Raw genomic sequence first — 16,994 nt, forward strand, 5'->3', positions numbered from 1 at the left:
CCAGATATGTTTGTAAGGATCATTCAGGCCACAGCCTCTGAATCTGCTCCAAATGAGCTGACACGCTTCCCTCCCAGTTCTATATAACACATTTACTATTATTATAAAAGAGCTGCTGTGTTGTGACTTCCTTCTCTTGCCATTTCTTCTCAGAAGAAAACAACCTGCCTTTTATGTGGTTTATGTAAAGAAGTCAGTTGTGTTGACGAAGACATTTTCTCATAATCCTGTTTAGCCCTGAGTTTAAAGTGCAGAGTGCAGCAGTCATAGGAATTCCTCCCCTGAACCTGTATCCTCTGCTGAGGTTGTTCAGCCAAAATTGTGCTTACATGGGCCGTGTCCTCAAAAGCAGCACTGGCCAGCAACAGCCAAGGTGGGAAATCTCCAGAGTCCTGCTGCATGAAGTACAGAGCTGTAGGGGATTCCAGGGCATACTGCTTGGAGAAGAGTCTTTGGAAAGGTTGGTCTTGCAAGGCATGAGTGTACCTCTAGGTGTAATGGCCAGTACCTGAGCCCTTCCTGAATGAACCTTCTTTGTCCAACTTTTAGAAAAACGAATCATAGAAATTAGGAGGCCAACAGAATCTATAATGAATTTGTTAATTATTTGCATAGGCAGTTCAAGTCCTTAAGTGGCAGAGATTCCTGCTGTACATTTGAAGACCTCAATCAGGAATATCAAAAATATTCAATTAGTACTGAATTAGTAAAAATGTTACATGGATAAGGCCTTCCCTTTGTTAGTGGGTCCCTTCCTTGAGTTACATGTTTCAGACATAGTAAACTAGGTGATGCAGCAAGGTCCTGGTCATCAGTGTCTCCCTGCTCTGCCTTAAATAGGGTTGCAGAGACACTGAACCACCAGCCAGGTCCCAGCACTTTGTTTTTCAAGCATAACTTCCCTGTGGTTGACCGAGAAGGCCTCAAGCCCAGCTGAAGCTCTCTCCCAAGAAGTCATTTCACCTCCAGCATACTCCAGTTCTACTCTCTTTTTATCAGTCTGGTATGTTGTACAGCTTGGAGGCTACTTACTGCCACATCCATGTGCACCTCATCCTCAAACTGCAGAGGCAGCCCTGCTGGGAAAGGCCAGGCCTTAGTCTGAGCAAAGCACCAAGCTGCTCCTGGGACTGTGTCAGGAGCTGATAAACAAATGAAATAATGGCAGTGCTTCCTGGGTGTTGAAGGGAACAGGCCATACCTGCTGCCACTCAGCACACATGGAACTTAACAGGCTGTATTTTCCATCAGGAGGGGTGAATCTGATTGATGGACCTTTAAAAGTTAACTTTTGGGATAGTACTGTGATGAGGCCTTGCCCCCAAGTTTGTGGCTTCTGCTGCCTACACTTAGGTCTGTGCTTCTGTTCCATGCAGTGCCACCGCCAGCTGCCATCACTGCCCCCCTGCACAGCCACTGCAGGCCCAGAGGGGATGTCTCATCCTATCCCTCCTCCTCAAATGAGAGGAAGATTTCTTCTGAGTACCCCTATTTCAATGAATGCTTCCTTGTTTGTTCACTCTAGAATGTAAATAGGACAGCGTGCTTGTCACAAAAATAACACCAAGGGTGTTTTGTGTTCACAGAGATCACAGCTGACATGTCAGAGCTTGATGCTTGAAAGAAGCAGGGTTTTCCTAGGAACGTGCAATACATTGCTATCAGGAAGTACTGGTGCCCTAAAATAGCCATGCACTAGGCTCGTCTGTGTTTTAACAGTGTCATGATAAAAAGACTCTGAGAAGCCTTTAAATGTTGTTTTTCTTATGACTTCTAAATCATTTCATGAATTATAAACTGGTACACCCTTTTCTTCCCTTAATGCAGAGGCTTTCTGCAGCCCAAATTACATCTCTTTCACAAACCTTCCTTAGACCTGCACCAAAATGTCCATTTAACAAAAGGCATTTTGAAACCCTTTGCTTCTGTCATCATCTTCTTTTCCCTCTAACCTCCTTCTGTCATCCTCTGTTACACTCAGCCTGAGTGCTGTGGGGCAAGGACACATCTAATTGTGTGGGCTCACCCACTTGAAGAGCAGGATGAAACATACATACACTGCCCCGAAACATGGACAAGAATTAATTATTTCATACCCCCTGCCCGCCCCACCAAAATAGTGGTAGCCTCTGGTACTGTGAGCAAGAAGTCCTTTCTTACCTTCTAATAAATGCTGCTTCTAAGCCAAGAAGTCGGGAAAGTTATTGACGTCCCCTCCCTCCACAGCCTTTTCCTGTTAACACTTAAGAATCTTTTGGAAGTCTATATCTGAAGAGTTTTGTGGTCTTTTAGTGAGATGTCAGCTTCACCTTAAAGTCTGTTATTGGATCTGACTCTGCCATAATTGAAGACAAAAATAACATCCCAGAAACATTAACCCATATAAACACATGGTCTACAAATAATTCAATAAATGTGATATTGGCCTGCACTGGTGAGAACAGGGAGCAGCCCCTGCTGTTCAACTGCTACTGAGTTGGAGAAATATTCTCATCACTTTTGTGACTCTTGTCATCGTAGAAAATGTTTATTCCTCTTACACTTGTGCCATCAGCTAAGGAGCAACTGAAGGAGAAAAAATAGACTAGTAACTTTTTTTTTTTTTTTGCAATAAAGGATGAGGAATGAGATATGTGTCCATCTATACATTTATATTAAACTTAATGAGATGGTTTGTGAGTTACCTGGTGTTGCAGCCTTATTAGACTTTATCTTTCTCTTCTTCCTGTGACACGTATTATACCAGTTTGCCATGTGCTCATCTGGTACAATGAGTATCTAATATTCCTATAGTATTTGCATCAAATAGTTGGAAAAGAAGTGGCTATTCAGTTATCATTACATTGTTTTAGTTACTAGGGTGCTTTTATAAGTGAGTAACAGAAAGCACTTAAAACTGAAAAGCCTTTTTTCCCCCTTCAGTGTACAGGTAAAGTACTGATTAGAGTCAACTGCCACATCCAGCACCACAGGCACCTTCCTGAGGATGGAGGCTTTGGCAAGGATCCCCTTTTAAAGCCAAAAGCAAATCTTCACTAACAGCCTCAGAGATATATGAATTATGTCTACAAGTACAATTCATAGGCGTATTGTTCGCTGGCATTTCTCATACTTTTGAGAAACGTTTAGCAGCAAGAAATTAGTATCAGTTCTTCTTATACTCTTCAGTTCTGGGAGGATGAAATTCCTGCATGAAAGGCTGATCATGCTTCATTTCTGCCCTATAATTGGCTCCCTGAGGCAAATGTAGAGTCACAGGAACTACAAAGAAATAGTAGGGTATCCAAATGCAGAGCCTTCCTCTGCTCGCCTCAGAAATCGAGGCTGACAGAGGAGTCAAATTAGGGAGAAATGGGTATATTGTTTTATACTTAGCTTCATTTCCACACATATATTAAAGCTACTTTGGGCTACATCATTTATACTGTTTTCAAGTGCACAGATCAATAATCAAACACATAATGCAAGCTGAAGTACCAGTCCCATTGTTTGTGCACTTCACCTCTCTTAACATACCTGTTTTCATTATGGTGCTTCAAGAGTTTGGACACCCTACTCAACATAGCTGTACTCCCCTGCCCCTGCTCTTTGCTGAAATTTAAAAACCCTTTTCCATCTTTCATTTAATTCAGCCACTCCTCTTTGACATTCCTCATTTGCCTCATGCAGTCCTTTCTTAAACACCTACAGGGACAGTGACTCCACCTCCAGCATTTGCCTCACTGCCCTGGGCAGCCCATTCCAATGCCTGAGCTGGATTTTCTCCTTTGAACTTTTGCCTAACAGCTGGTGGCTTGTTCAGATGACCACTTGCTGACTGCTGTCTTTCACTTCCCTGGCCACTCTGGTGGTCCTGCTTTTTCAGGCCCAAAATGGCAAAGGCAGCTGAGATAAAATTCAGATAACAGCTGTGGAGCCTTGCTGCTGCACCACAGACCTGCCTTCCCCAGCCCTCATCACATCTAGATCATCTGTCTGAGAGATGATTTAGGCTCTCTCAATCCACTTGGGATAGGAGCATAGTGCAAGCACACACACAACTTCAGGCAGCTGAACCAGCTCAGAGTAATTCAAAATCACATCTTGGAACTGGTTATGAGATTATAAACCCCAAGCCAGCTGCCCTTTTGAAACTGAAAAAGCATTCAAGTTCTCTTTGACTCCTCCCAACCATAACCCAGCTTTTACGGGAACAAAGTTTTAAATCAATCCTTCACTTAAACAAGTGCAACTTCTCCACTCCCCACAGGCCCTTCCATGCTCTGTTGGGAAAGGAAAACCAAGTAGCCAGTTCTGTAGCACCAGTAACTACTGCTAATTCAGTAGTAAGGAGCTTCCCCTCATCACCACTTAGAGAACTGAGTTTCTCCTTTTGGGGATGAATAATTGGCATTTGTGCAAACACCACAAATAAGGAATCTCCTCATGACCTTTATTTCTGTTTAGTTTTGTAAGCAGTTTGGATTCAGTTAAACAAGGTCATATTGCAATCCAATAAACGTTTTCTATTAAAAAGTATTTGGAGAGGTCTTACTACTGCAACACTTTCTACTAGCAAAACGTTCATTAAATATTATGAACTTTTAAACAAGATTAATACAAAGCTTGAGATAGAAACCATCAGTAAAAGGATCTTATGCTAAAAAAATCCGCAAACAGGAACTTAAAATTGTACAGAGCAGAGACCTTGTATTTAAGCAGAACAACTGCAGCAACCTATTTTTGAGGCTATTGGAACCCCAGTGTCATCTTAAAACACCAAATGAAACAATTGAAAAATAGCATCAGAAAGTAAAGTTACTTACAGTCCTGTGGTTAAACCACTGAATTCAAAATAAAACACTCTTTAATCAATGACAAATCTATACCACTGTGCTTTGTGTATGTGAAATCAAATGGTTTAAACTTGAGTGCCTTCATCCCAATTAAATGAATATTTAAGTGATGTAATTTTTCCCTTCTCTGCAATGTTCTGCCAACTGAATAATTTTAAGGCATGAAAGATACTTTTGAATCACTCTAGGTGCACATCTGATACAGAACATTGTCCTTTTTACAGCATTTTGATTTGAAGACTAAGGAAAATTATCAAGCACAAATTAGTCCAGAGAAAAAACAGCAAATCACTTACAGAGCTCTACCTCTTGCTTCAAAACAAGAAAAGCAGGGGAATTTACAATGTTTTTCTCATCTTGTTACCAGATTACTTGACCACTTCTAAATAAGGATGAAGGTTGTTAAGAAGAGAGAAACCACTCCTTCCTACATTTGTAGAAATACTGAAGTACTTGGAGAACATTGGCACAGAAACTATATTACATGTACATTCACTTGTAAATATTTTTATGTAGCTTCAAACAAAAATGTTATTAATTTTACAGAATTCCCTCAGGTATCAGCCCCAGAATATGGTAACTTGTAGCAAGAAAACAGTCTGTTAAGGGATTTTCATTTTGGAAGGTCATTTGGTGACATTTGTTGGCCACGGACCACTGTGTACAATTTCAGTTCTTTACCACAAGGTATTTCATAACATTGAGGAAGTGATGTTAAACCACCTGGAAAAGGTCAGGAGGTAACATCTAATTCCAATTTTAGTGAGGATAACCACTGACAGAAGTACTTTTTACCTGCCTTTTAGTTTCCTGTTTTTCTGTCTTCTGAAGCCCCCACGCTACTGATGAACTGTTGATTGGCAAAGACCAAATAGGAAATTGCATTTTGTACTGGAATCATCCACCTCACAGATTCACCATGGGGTTTGCTTACCCACTATGCCTGGACAGGTACAAGATTTGCTTATTGCTTAAAGATCTGTAAGGGTTAATAAAATTCAGAAGAGAGTATCATCACTGAGTGTACTCCTGGAGAAAGATATGGATAACAGCCATCTTATCTAAGTTTTCCAACTTCAGTTTCAGCCTCTTGAAGTCCTTTTTATGATAAAAAATAGAATTTTTATGATACTACAAGCCTAGTGACAAAATAACACCTGGCACAATAACTTCTCCAGAAAAGCTACATGTACAAGAAAGTACTACACAGTAAAATCTGACAGAACAGAACACTTGCCTTGCCCCAGGCTCAAAGCTAGTTTGCTAAGGTTGGTCATGGATAAAGGTGTGATTTCTGTCCCTCCCTACTTTTTAATTTAAAGTGTATCTCCAGGAGAGCTATGTACAATGAAAAGATTTTTGCAGATTCTGTAGGTTGAAAAATATGGGCCCTGTAGATACTTAAGATACCAGAGTGCTAAGGAGCAAAGTAAGTCAAAGAAATGCAAAAGAAATGCTGCGTTGAGCAATGGAGTTAGTGGTGGGGATTATCAAAATCTGTTATTTTGTCTTGGCAAAGTATCAGCCACTCACAGGGTTGCTGAAAAGCAGGTCTTATTCGCAGGAGCAGTCCCCGTCCGGTGCTGCCCCGTCGCTGCCGCTGCAGCCATCCGGCCCTGGCGCGCAGCCCCCGCCCTCCGCGGCCTCGCCCGTGGGGCAGCCGGGCACGCTCTGGCTGAGGCAGGCCTGCCCGGCGTTGTCACCAGTGTCACAGCTGGCAGGACACGTCTCCGCTGATGCCCCATCGTGGTGGGCACTGCTGTCGTTGGTCCCGGCTACCTCCTCTCCCAAGTCTATGACTTCGTCTGGCTGCTGCTCTGGATCAGGCTGGGCTGCTCTTGAGATTTGTGCTTCTAAGTTTCTCGTGTTCTCTGTGACTTCAAATTCCTGCTTCTCCTGTGCCCTTTGCTTCTCCCTAGTACTTAATTTAGCCTTTGTGGAATTCTTCATTTTTCTGCTGTGCATGTCTTCTTTGGAGAACCTCCAGTGAAACTACAAAGAAGGGATCCAAATGTTAAAGACCATTAGAGGCAGTCTCACATGGACATTTACTTTCCTGAGTAGACATGTTTTGATGAGTTAGTTTTAATTCAAAAACTAAATTTGAATTTGACCAGAAAGACCCAAGATTAAAAGAAGTTGCCTGACCAAATCAGATGACCTAAGATGATTTCTGCCCACACAGATATCTCTGTTACAGAGAGGAAGGAGAGCTCGATGCTTTCTGCTTCTGCTGTTGCTGTTCTGCCTGGTAGGTTCCTCTCTACACTGTGTGGAAGGGAAGGATATGCAAAGCTGCGGAAGTTCAGACAGAAGAAGCAATCCCATGGCGTTATTCCAGTGTTTTTCACCAGGTTAACAGCAGAACTAACACCACACCAACAACCGTACTCAAACAGTAAAACATTCTGAACCATCTATATGACTGTCTTTTGATAAGAAAGTGTGACGCTGCTACTTGCAGCACTTCCACAGGACTTGCCACAGCCACCATTTCACAACTGCTTTAACTACTACTAAAAAACGAAAAGGGAACTAGCAGTACCTTGAAATACTAACTTGACAGGTATAATGTATATAAAGGCTGACAAATAAGTCACTATTATATCTGCCTCATTTGTCCAAAAATAAATCAAGCTTTCCCCAAGGAAAGCCAGACCACAGAGTCATAGAATCATAGAATGCTTTGGACTGGAAGGAACTTAAAGGTAATCTAGTTCCAACTACCCTGCCATGGACAGAGACTCCTCCTAGAAGACCATGTTGGTCCAAGTTCCATCCAACCTAGCCTGCAACACTGTCCGGGAGTGAGGCACCCACAACTTCTCTGGGAAACCTGTGCCAGTGTCTCACCACTCTCACAGTAAAGAATTTCTTTCTACTATCTAATCTAAACCTGCCCTCTTTACGTTTGAAGCCATTACCCCTTGTCCTATCACTACACTTCCTGGCAAAGCGTCCTTTCGCAACTTCCCAGCATGGCCCCCTCAGATACTGGAAGGCTGCTGTGAGGTCTCCATGCAACCTTCTCTTCTCCAAGCTCAACAGCCCCAGCTTTCTCAGCCTGTCTTCAAACGAGAGGTGCTCCAGTCCCCTTACCAACTTCAAGGCCTCTTCTGGACTTGCTCCGTGGTTCCAAGCCTCTGCTAAGCCATCCTACACAAGTTTACTAAGTACCTCTGAATGTGCACAAACCATTTTTTCAGCACTGTCACTTGCTGAGGGAAGTTCAGGAATGGGTTAGGAGGCAATATTTGGATGGCATAAATAATTTCATCAGGACGTTCAGCAAACCCAGTCATGTTCAAAAAAGCCATTTTCTCCAGTGAAACTGGGTCCGTGCTGAAGTTGGGCAAAACGTTTTGTATTCATAAATTTTTGATCTAGCTATTTATTCCTTAATCAAAAAGCCATTCAAAACTTATTATTAGATTACAAAGCTGGAACAATGTTCTTTCCTCCTGGTAGCCAGAACTTAATGTAAAATGAGAAGTGGGGGGGGAAAAAATAAACTGGCTTTCACAAAACCCTTCTCGGTTTTACTTAAAGGAAGTTATCTTTCACTACAATAGCACTGCAGTTTAGAGAAAGAGGAACGATAACATCTCAGTTCTAGAGCTCAGCTGTTTAAAATTCAGACACCTGAGTTTTTTCCTCTTTGATCTGCAGAAGTGGCTGGGTACCCACTAGTCCACTTAACTCAAAGCTCTCATTGACAGAAGGTAAGATCAGGGCCCGAAATGTGATAAAGAGCCAGCTGTAGGAGGCTTTGTGAGTGTGCATACTCACAAAGGTACTCAAGTACATACTCAAGTCAGGTACTTACACCATTATTTCACAAAAATGCATTCAGCCAGTTTCTGCTGAAATAAGCATCAGTTTTGTATAAAGTGAATGAACACAATTACTTCATCCCTGATTGAATATTACACTAATAGGAATACTTTTCACTGAAGAGAGGTTATACCACTCTTGCATATTTCCTTTTCTGTTCCTCTGACTATCTTGAACAACAGTTCATTGATGTGCAAAGATAGGAGAGGACATATTCCATCAATGCAATATCCTTTTAATGTTATCATCCTATTTCCCTCCTCCTCTGAGGGTTATCTAGAAATGTTTTAGACATGCCATAGCTAAAAGCCAAAACAAAAATCCCCGAGAGCCTGGGATGTTGTATGTGCATTTTAATCAAATGCTTGGATTGGCATCTTTCATGTGACACAACAACCACTTACAGACATTGAACCAGTCTTACTTTCCTTTACAGAACTGTAATCAAGGTATGTCATCCTGCCCTGACCTTTGGTATGAAAATGTGCTGTAGTGATTCTTGCCCTCAAATATGCCGGTATATTTAACACTGCCAATGAGTGAGTCCTTTGTTTTGTCAACCAGACATTGTTAAATAAGTTTTTATAACCTGGAATGAAAAAAATTTAAACAAAGTTTAAAGTCATCTGGATGGTATGTATGTGTTATTATAATACAAGAATTCGGCATCATACTTCTTTCTCTATTTGAGGATGAACAACCACATATGGGTTCCTATTCCTTCCACTAAAACCACACATAGTGGTAGGAAAAGAATGACCAAATACAGGCATTTTAGCACTCATCCCAAGATCACTTTAATCACCTGAAAACAAAGAGAGAAAACAAAGAATATCTGTAATTATCTAAACTGTTGGGTAAAATGCTCCTGGTGCTCAGCTCTGCTCAGCATTTCTGATCTCCTGCTGCAGCTCAGCTCTGCATGGGCTCAAGCGCCCACTCCTGCAGTGACATTGGGCTGGCAGCACTCACCAAAGCCCACAGAGCCAGAACAAAAACGTGTCAGCAACCTCACTGACATGTGGTTCCAGAGATCTTTTCCATACTTCATCTGGCTTTTCTGATCCCTTGCACACTGAAAAGGCAAGGCAAATTTGACCACTGTAGGAAGGCCCTTCTGTAGGAAATGCTTTCTGTTTCAAGTCCCTGTATTTCTCTCTCCAGCTGTATGGCATGACAGGTTTAGGCTGGGGTTCCCACAGCTATGTGTTTAAAAATGGAAGTGGGAATACATACACGCATCCATGTCCATACATCATGAGCTGTCAGCTATGTCTTTGGATAATTTAGCTGAATTCTAGAGGTTTTTCTTGCTTAAATTAAGGTTCTACCAAAACAGAGAGAGATAGAATGAGAGAGCAGTTTAAACAGAAAATACAGGAAATTGGTGAGAGAAAATAGTGTTGGTTCCATCTTACAGGCACTGAACATGAGAGAACTTTAGGAATAAATGGAGGTTTATGGCTGCTTTACATGAAGAAAAATCTGCATTTCTTATGCTGCTGTGAGTTCAACAGAGAATGAAATCTAGGTGCTTCGACATCATTTGGGCATTTTTTGTTTCTTTCATTTGAACGGTTCCATTCCTTCTGTCTTGCTACTGTATCACAGAAACATTGACTAGGCCATTTTACTTCTATAGGAAATCAATTTCAATATAAAAATACCACCAGCAAAAGCCAAAGAAACCAGAAACTCAAGGTTATTTACCTTAGATTCTTTCTTCTTTGCTTTCTGGGGCAAAGAAGGTCTCTGAAGAAATACAATTTGCTTTGTAGATAAATTCCCCTCCCTGAAAAGAAACAAATGCACACTTCTGAGAATGAATTAAATTCACATCCAGCATCATTCAAAGCAAAAATCCATCTCAGTCATTTATTTCTGCAGGTCAAAGAATAACAAAATGAAGAATGATTCTCACATTGCCTGTCCCTGGCGTCTCCGAGCAGTCTGGTATTTTGGGGGGCAGGGAGAGAGGAATGTTCAGACTGATAGAGCCTGTCAGCGTATGACACAGTTTTGCTGAATGTTCTAGCATTAGTGTGTAAACACAGAATAAATTGTCTGGAACAAAAAGGAAGAAACCCAAGAGCCCCAGTGCCCCAGCAACACTGGAGTGTTCCTTCCCTCCCTCCTGGGGCACTGGGGTGGAATGGGGCTGGGTGCTCCCTGTAAGTCTGCAGCATGGCAGGAATAACCACCAGGTGGGTGCCATTCTGCACTGACCTATGTTACTCAAGGTATTAGTGGTATACAGAAAGCTAGAAGAAAATTATATATATATGTATATATATATAGGAGTCAGGGATTACAATTCAAAACTGTGCTTTTCTTTTCATTCTTACATTTAAACGTTTATGTAAAACTTAAATACAGTTTCTCCCTCAACAAAAATGGCGTTTTACTTTTTAGGTTTTTATGTGTAGGAGTAGTCTTCATCCAAATGTCATAAAGAGCTGGCCATTATTTGTTAAGATCAAAAATCATGACTGATTATATTGGTGAATATGTACAAATAAATACATTCCTGACCAGTGAAAACTCAGAAAGAACCATCTTCATGTGGTATGATTATTTTTCACCTGTTACGAAGATTATTTTTAAGTGATTTGCATTTACATTTTAAAACTGAGAATATAAATAATAGCAAAGTAGACGACAGAATTATTGTATCTGCACACAAGGCTACTAGAGCAGTGATACACTAATCTCACAGGGTTCTGCTCAGCTAGACTGTATCAACAGCATTAGACAGACATCTATTAAGAATAAAATTACTTTTCTTTAGCTAGACAACATCTCACTCCAAACATTATCACATGTTTTGTCTTTGCTCTATAGGACATTACTGGAAGATCCAGAGCAGGAATTTTACAGTCACAGAGTTTTACAGAGGGAGAGAAGCAACACCCAGAAAATTCATGCAGAAACCACACTGCCACCTTGCAGTCTTTCTGCCCACCAGACATGTGCTTCCTGCCACATGTGGCTTGTGATGCTCGGAAAACCCCAAGAACAGCTGCAGCAGGCTTTGCAAGGAAATCCACGCTGGCTGCACAGGGAATTGCTTGTGCAGACTGTGGTGCTTGTACAGCAACTTCCCTGGCCAAAAGGCAGCACCCACCCCTCCCTACCTGTTTGTCTTCACAATGGGAGTGGGAAGCACACACGTCAGCTGCCAGCCGTACATGGCAAGGGAATTCAGCAGCGGAACGTAATCTGTCTGCACTTCAACTCCCTGGGGAAGGAAAAGCAATAGTTGGCATCATCACTTGGAGTGCGACATTCAGCTTGACACCAAAAAAAAACCCAAGAAAAAATACACGTGTGGGTTTTCTCAGAGGGAGAAAGGGGTTTTGCACCAAAGTGGGTCATGTTTTATGTTCAGCTAGGCAGGAAGGAAAACGTTCAAAAACATGAGACAAATGCCTGACTGCCCATACATCCCAAACTGTTAAAGAAGCTTGTTTAAAATGGTAAACATCTGTGATCTTGTTCTTACACTGCCTGACTCATCCATCTAGCTTTAGATCGTTCCAGATCTGAACAGGATAAATTCATTGTATGTTATCAATTATCTCCTTCCAAGAAAAATTATGTCCAAGTAGTTAAAAAATGACAGCATTGCTTTGCTCGGATTCTGCACTTGTCTCAGCTTCAGCAAATCCTGAATATCTGCACTGAAATCAGTTGTGTTACTCTGCCATGATGGATCAAAAGGAAAAAAGCCAACAACAGCAACAAAAAATATAAGTACGAGTCTTTTCCTTTTATCACCCACAGATATGCATTGCTGCCTTCTTATTTTGAATCAGGAAATCTGTGGGCGAGACGAAAAGCTTTGCCTTTCAGTGAAGGAGTCTGGCTCCTGCTGCACATTTACCCAGCAGAGCCTTGCTCTTTCCCTTTCAACTAAATAGCAGACCTTGCAATCTACACAGAAAGAACCACTGGTGGTTTCAACAAGGATTATTCCAGTGAGGTGTCTAATTGCCAAGACTGCCAGTAATTTAATGAATAGATGCTACAGCATATTTACTAGTTTTTAATTTTAATAAACAAAAAGCAGACAAATTGTAACTACCAGTCTCTACAAATATGACTAAATTTGATTGGAATAACAACTATGTTTGCCAAGAAGCTCAGGCACTTACACTGGTTTCACATTCACGTAAGGAGTTTTAACCGCCAATTCGCAACACTGAGGAAGGCACAATGGTTTTGCAGCTCCAAAAAATCCATTTATTCCACAGTAATGAAATAGTCATTTGATCAGAACTAATCCAAATCCTGCTGTAGTTATTTCAAGGTATTTTAGTGAATTCCAATCTCAGCTGTTCCTTTCTTCTAACAAATGTAATTTAGGTCACTTATATCTTTATAACTGAATGGCTGCCTGACTATACCTATTAAAAAACCGATCATGACTACAAGCGCAAATAGCTGAAGAAGCTGTATCAGTCCTGCTTAAAAGGAAAATGTTTTAAATCTCTACCCCAGAAAGTGTCCACAAGAGAACACTACCAATGTTACTACTGTACAGAGGCTTGTGAGGGCTTAGAGAGGTAGTGCTACTTTAAAACATCACCCTGTACAAACTGGAATTTGTGACTCTGGGAGAGAAATGAGACACCCTGCAAGAGGGGGGCAATACCACACGGCCCTTAACTCATGTCCACTGCAGTAATCAGGACTCATCCTGCAGCTGTGATCGTGGTAGATTCAGAGTCTCCTTTGACTCCCATTTCCCTCTGGAAGACAGATATTTGTGCACTCTCTTCAGTTTTTAAAATAGAGTGTCCAAGGATAATAAAAAAATCATGACATATCTAGATGCCTTTAAGCTGTAATATCTCAAAAAGACGTATTAATAACACACTGAGATTTATGAGATTGGTCAACAACACCTTCAAAAAATAAAGATGAAAATATGCAACATGATGATTAAGAAAAAGGACAGAGCATCCACCATCACAAGTTCTTCATGAGGTGCCACATAAAAGGACATTCCCTCCATCAAACAGTGTTTGCAGAGGAAAAACCAGAAGGAGCTCATTCAGAGGAGAGAAGCAGATCAGGAAAGACTGGCACAGCAGAACTTGTCTGTGCCCTGAGGAACATCTTGTGTTGTAAAGAGGATTTCTATTTTGAATTCATTGCCTGAGGTGGGTGATTAGCAGGAAGAACCTTCTTCTTGCATCAGGATGTGCAAAAAATGTCAGAAATCAGAGGGAGATTATGGCAATGAGGAAGGACATCAGTACCATGCAGAGCTCATTTGGCTGCTGCAGAAGCCAAATCGTTTCAGGGACATGCCATCGCTCCTGCCACAGCCCCCTGTCCCTGCAGGCTCTGAGCTGCGAGACAGGGCTGGCTTTGGACCTGTCTGACTTGTCAGAATTAAGAATCATCTGCAGTAAATGATGGTGTATTTCACAAGTCAGTGGTGCAGAAAAGAAACAAGCAGGTAAGCACATTCAAAAGGGTAAAGTTACCAGAAAATAAATTTAAGTCAATTAGGCCTAATTTTTTTTTTTAATCTGGCAGTTTAAAGAAAATCAAAAACAACCAACCTATTTAAAGAGTTCTACACCATGGTTACAAAAAGATGACCTCTTATTTTTCCCATGTGCTGGTACCCAACACCCCAGTGTGCCTGTTGGGCTGTCTGGAGGCAGGAGGTGTGTACATGATGCACACACAGAGGAGGTGTTCCCTCCTCTGAGCTCCTCAGGCCCTTTAATAAGCTCCCTCCAACTCCACGATGCTTCACTGGAGTCACTGCACCTCATCTCCAGGTCCTTGGGGAATAGACTATTCCCAATAATTGCCTGAGTTCGAAGATGACAGACAAGAAGAAGGAGCCACTCCAAAATAAACAGGTTAATCCACATGGGCTTCAAACTTCTGACTTGCAAATACAGATAATTGAAGCTTTTTTTAAGACCACATGAAATTATTTCTCCCTCCCCCTCCTGAATCATCGGCTGTAATTCTATCCCACAACTGGAATTTGTGTGCCAGCGGGAGTCACAGTTATACAGACCTTTAATTGGTGTCATATTAAATGCTTTCTAAAGCAAAAATGCTTCTAAACAAACAATACATTGGGGGATGGGTGCAGAGGAAAAGAGTGATCTTGTACTCATTTTACATTTAATACAGTAATTATTTTATCTACTATTATTAGAGACAATAGAAATGAAATTTCAAGCACACCATTCCTCAAATAAAAGTGCAATGTTCTTTCTAACTAGCAAATACTGGAACTGAACACCAGCAGAAGTAGAAAAACATGTGCCAGAGCTCTCCTGAAAAAGAAGTGTTCAAACAATGCATCTCAAACTGGGAGACATTTCATTCACTGAAAGGGTGGAAAATTTTAATTAACTTCCTTCCCACTCTCCTGTGGATGATAAGTAATCTCTGATCACACCTTGAGTGTCAAGAAGCCAGAGCATATTGAGCTAGGATTTTCCCTTGACTTGCATCACATGAAAAGAATTCTTTTTATTTGTAGTTGTATTGTTTGTTTCCAACATTTTTTCCTTTCACAGTTGCTTCTGCTCATTAGAAGGAAAAAAAAAAAAAAGATAAAAAAATTGTAAGAATAATATCTAGGGCAAGCCACACAAACAACTGCATTAACAATTTTTCTTTTCTTCCCCCCCCCCCCCCCACTGCGGCAATTTTAACCACAGAAAGATAATAAACAAGCCAACTACTAAGCTCTTGTGAGACAGAAGTTCTTCAGAAATCATTCTTTCCTGGGCTAAGTGAATGTGATTTAGTTACAAGGCAGCTATGGATTGTCACTATTTAATTTTTTTTTCCAACATGGATTAAAGAGTGGTAGATAAAAAATCCCATTAAATAAATCTTAATAAAACCTTTATCAGCAAATCCTAACAGACTGCATACCAAAATTTACTGACAGATGGCAAAGAAGATGGGAAGTAAAAAAAAATCAAGTTGCTTTGAAAGTGTAACCTACTGTTTGTTGCAGAAAATGGGCACTGCATTCAAACTCAGCTCCTTACAAAAAACAGAGAGGTGCCACGAGGGCGGCACCACGCGCCCCCAGCCAAGGCTGGCTACCAGTTTCCAGCTTGCCAAGGCCAAAGCTTTTCTGTCCCTGGGCACTGAAGGGAGGAAATGGAAGTAGAAAAGCAGGACTTGCACCTTAGTGGAAAAAAAGAAAATGCAATGAGGGAAACTGCATACCTGGACTGTGCAAGAATGACCCAATAAAAATATGCTGCAAACGTTTTATGTTTGCAGTAACACAGCTGACACGGGAACTAAATTCAAGCTCTAAATTTGTGAATTATTTGCCTTTTTCCTTTTCAGACTTCTTCCAAGAGATAATTCCTGCTGACAGTGTAACAGTATTGAACCATTAAAAACATTTATTGGAAGCAAAAGGAAAGTTTCACAAATGCTTCAGCAATAAAAAAGTTGGATTTTGTTCCTCTAGTACTGAGCTGCTCCTGAATCTCCATGTGTAATACACCACAGCATGTTGCTGGCAGACACTTGCTACACATCCATTATCTGTGGAACAGGGGGCTGTGGGATGACTCCTGCATCCTTGGAAACCATCAGTAGCTTTGGGAAGCAGGTGGGTCACTGACCAACAAACAGCAGCTGCCAAATGGGGACCTCGCTGGAGAGGTAATAGAAGAAAAAAAGAGTAATAAATAAATCCACAGGCAGGCTTTTCCCTCAATATTCTGGGCATATGTAATTTAGAGTTATTTACAATTACTAATATATATATGTGAATTCCTGCAATGTGAAATATTTTGGAGCATATAATAAGGCTGTAACACTATATGAGACAGCATTGTGTTAAGAGAGTGTTTCTGCAATTCAGATGTATCCAGTCACAATTTCAGTACACACACAGGCTGCTGAGTAGCATTCACAGCTGGCTCCACATCCAGGGTAAAATGAAAACAACAACCAAAAAACCCTCTGTGCCCACAATGCCTGCTTCTCTCAGTGACTTCTGTGGATGTAAATCCTATTTTCTAGCATGTATCTATACTAACAGAAACATCAGAGTGCTCCTGATACTGCCTGCACCTGTAACATAGAAGTACACTTGCACAGCAACACAATTCTGCATTTATAGAAGCACAGGGTCAGCAGCAAAAGCTGGACAACGTGAATGTGTTGACACAGAGGGTTCTCCACACAGAAAACATCCTATGAGGTGTGTTGAACTCACCATTGCACAGACAATGTACAAATGACGAAACAATTCCACGTAACTGTCCGTGAAACACAAGAAATAAATGTGATCTAGCAATCCATCCAGTT

At 41.1% G+C, this 16,994-nt stretch overlaps 1 protein-coding gene across 2 annotated transcripts in view; it reads right to left on the bottom strand.

The window, feature by feature from the left end:
* Positions 1 to 4,411: 4,411 nt before the first annotated feature.
* RFTN1 (raftlin, lipid raft linker 1) overlaps positions 4,412 to 16,994 on the bottom strand; it is a 95,100-nt gene continuing 82,517 nt past the window's right edge. For both annotated transcript variants that reach the window (XM_072925682.1, XM_030264931.3), the window contains exons 8-10: positions 11,804 to 11,907; positions 10,380 to 10,461; positions 4,412 to 6,827 (exon numbers count right to left, since the gene is read on the bottom strand). In XM_072925682.1, coding sequence (XP_072781783.1) covers positions 6,390 to 6,827; positions 10,380 to 10,461; positions 11,804 to 11,907 — 624 coding nt within the window. In that variant the 3' untranslated portion in view covers positions 4,412 to 6,389. The remainder of the gene's footprint in view (positions 6,828 to 10,379; positions 10,462 to 11,803; positions 11,908 to 16,994) is intronic.

The sequence above is a fragment of the Taeniopygia guttata genome, chromosome 2, assembly GCF_048771995.1.
Source record: "Taeniopygia guttata chromosome 2, bTaeGut7.mat, whole genome shotgun sequence".
In the NCBI taxonomy this organism is placed as follows: Eukaryota; Metazoa; Chordata; class Aves; order Passeriformes; family Estrildidae; genus Taeniopygia; species Taeniopygia guttata.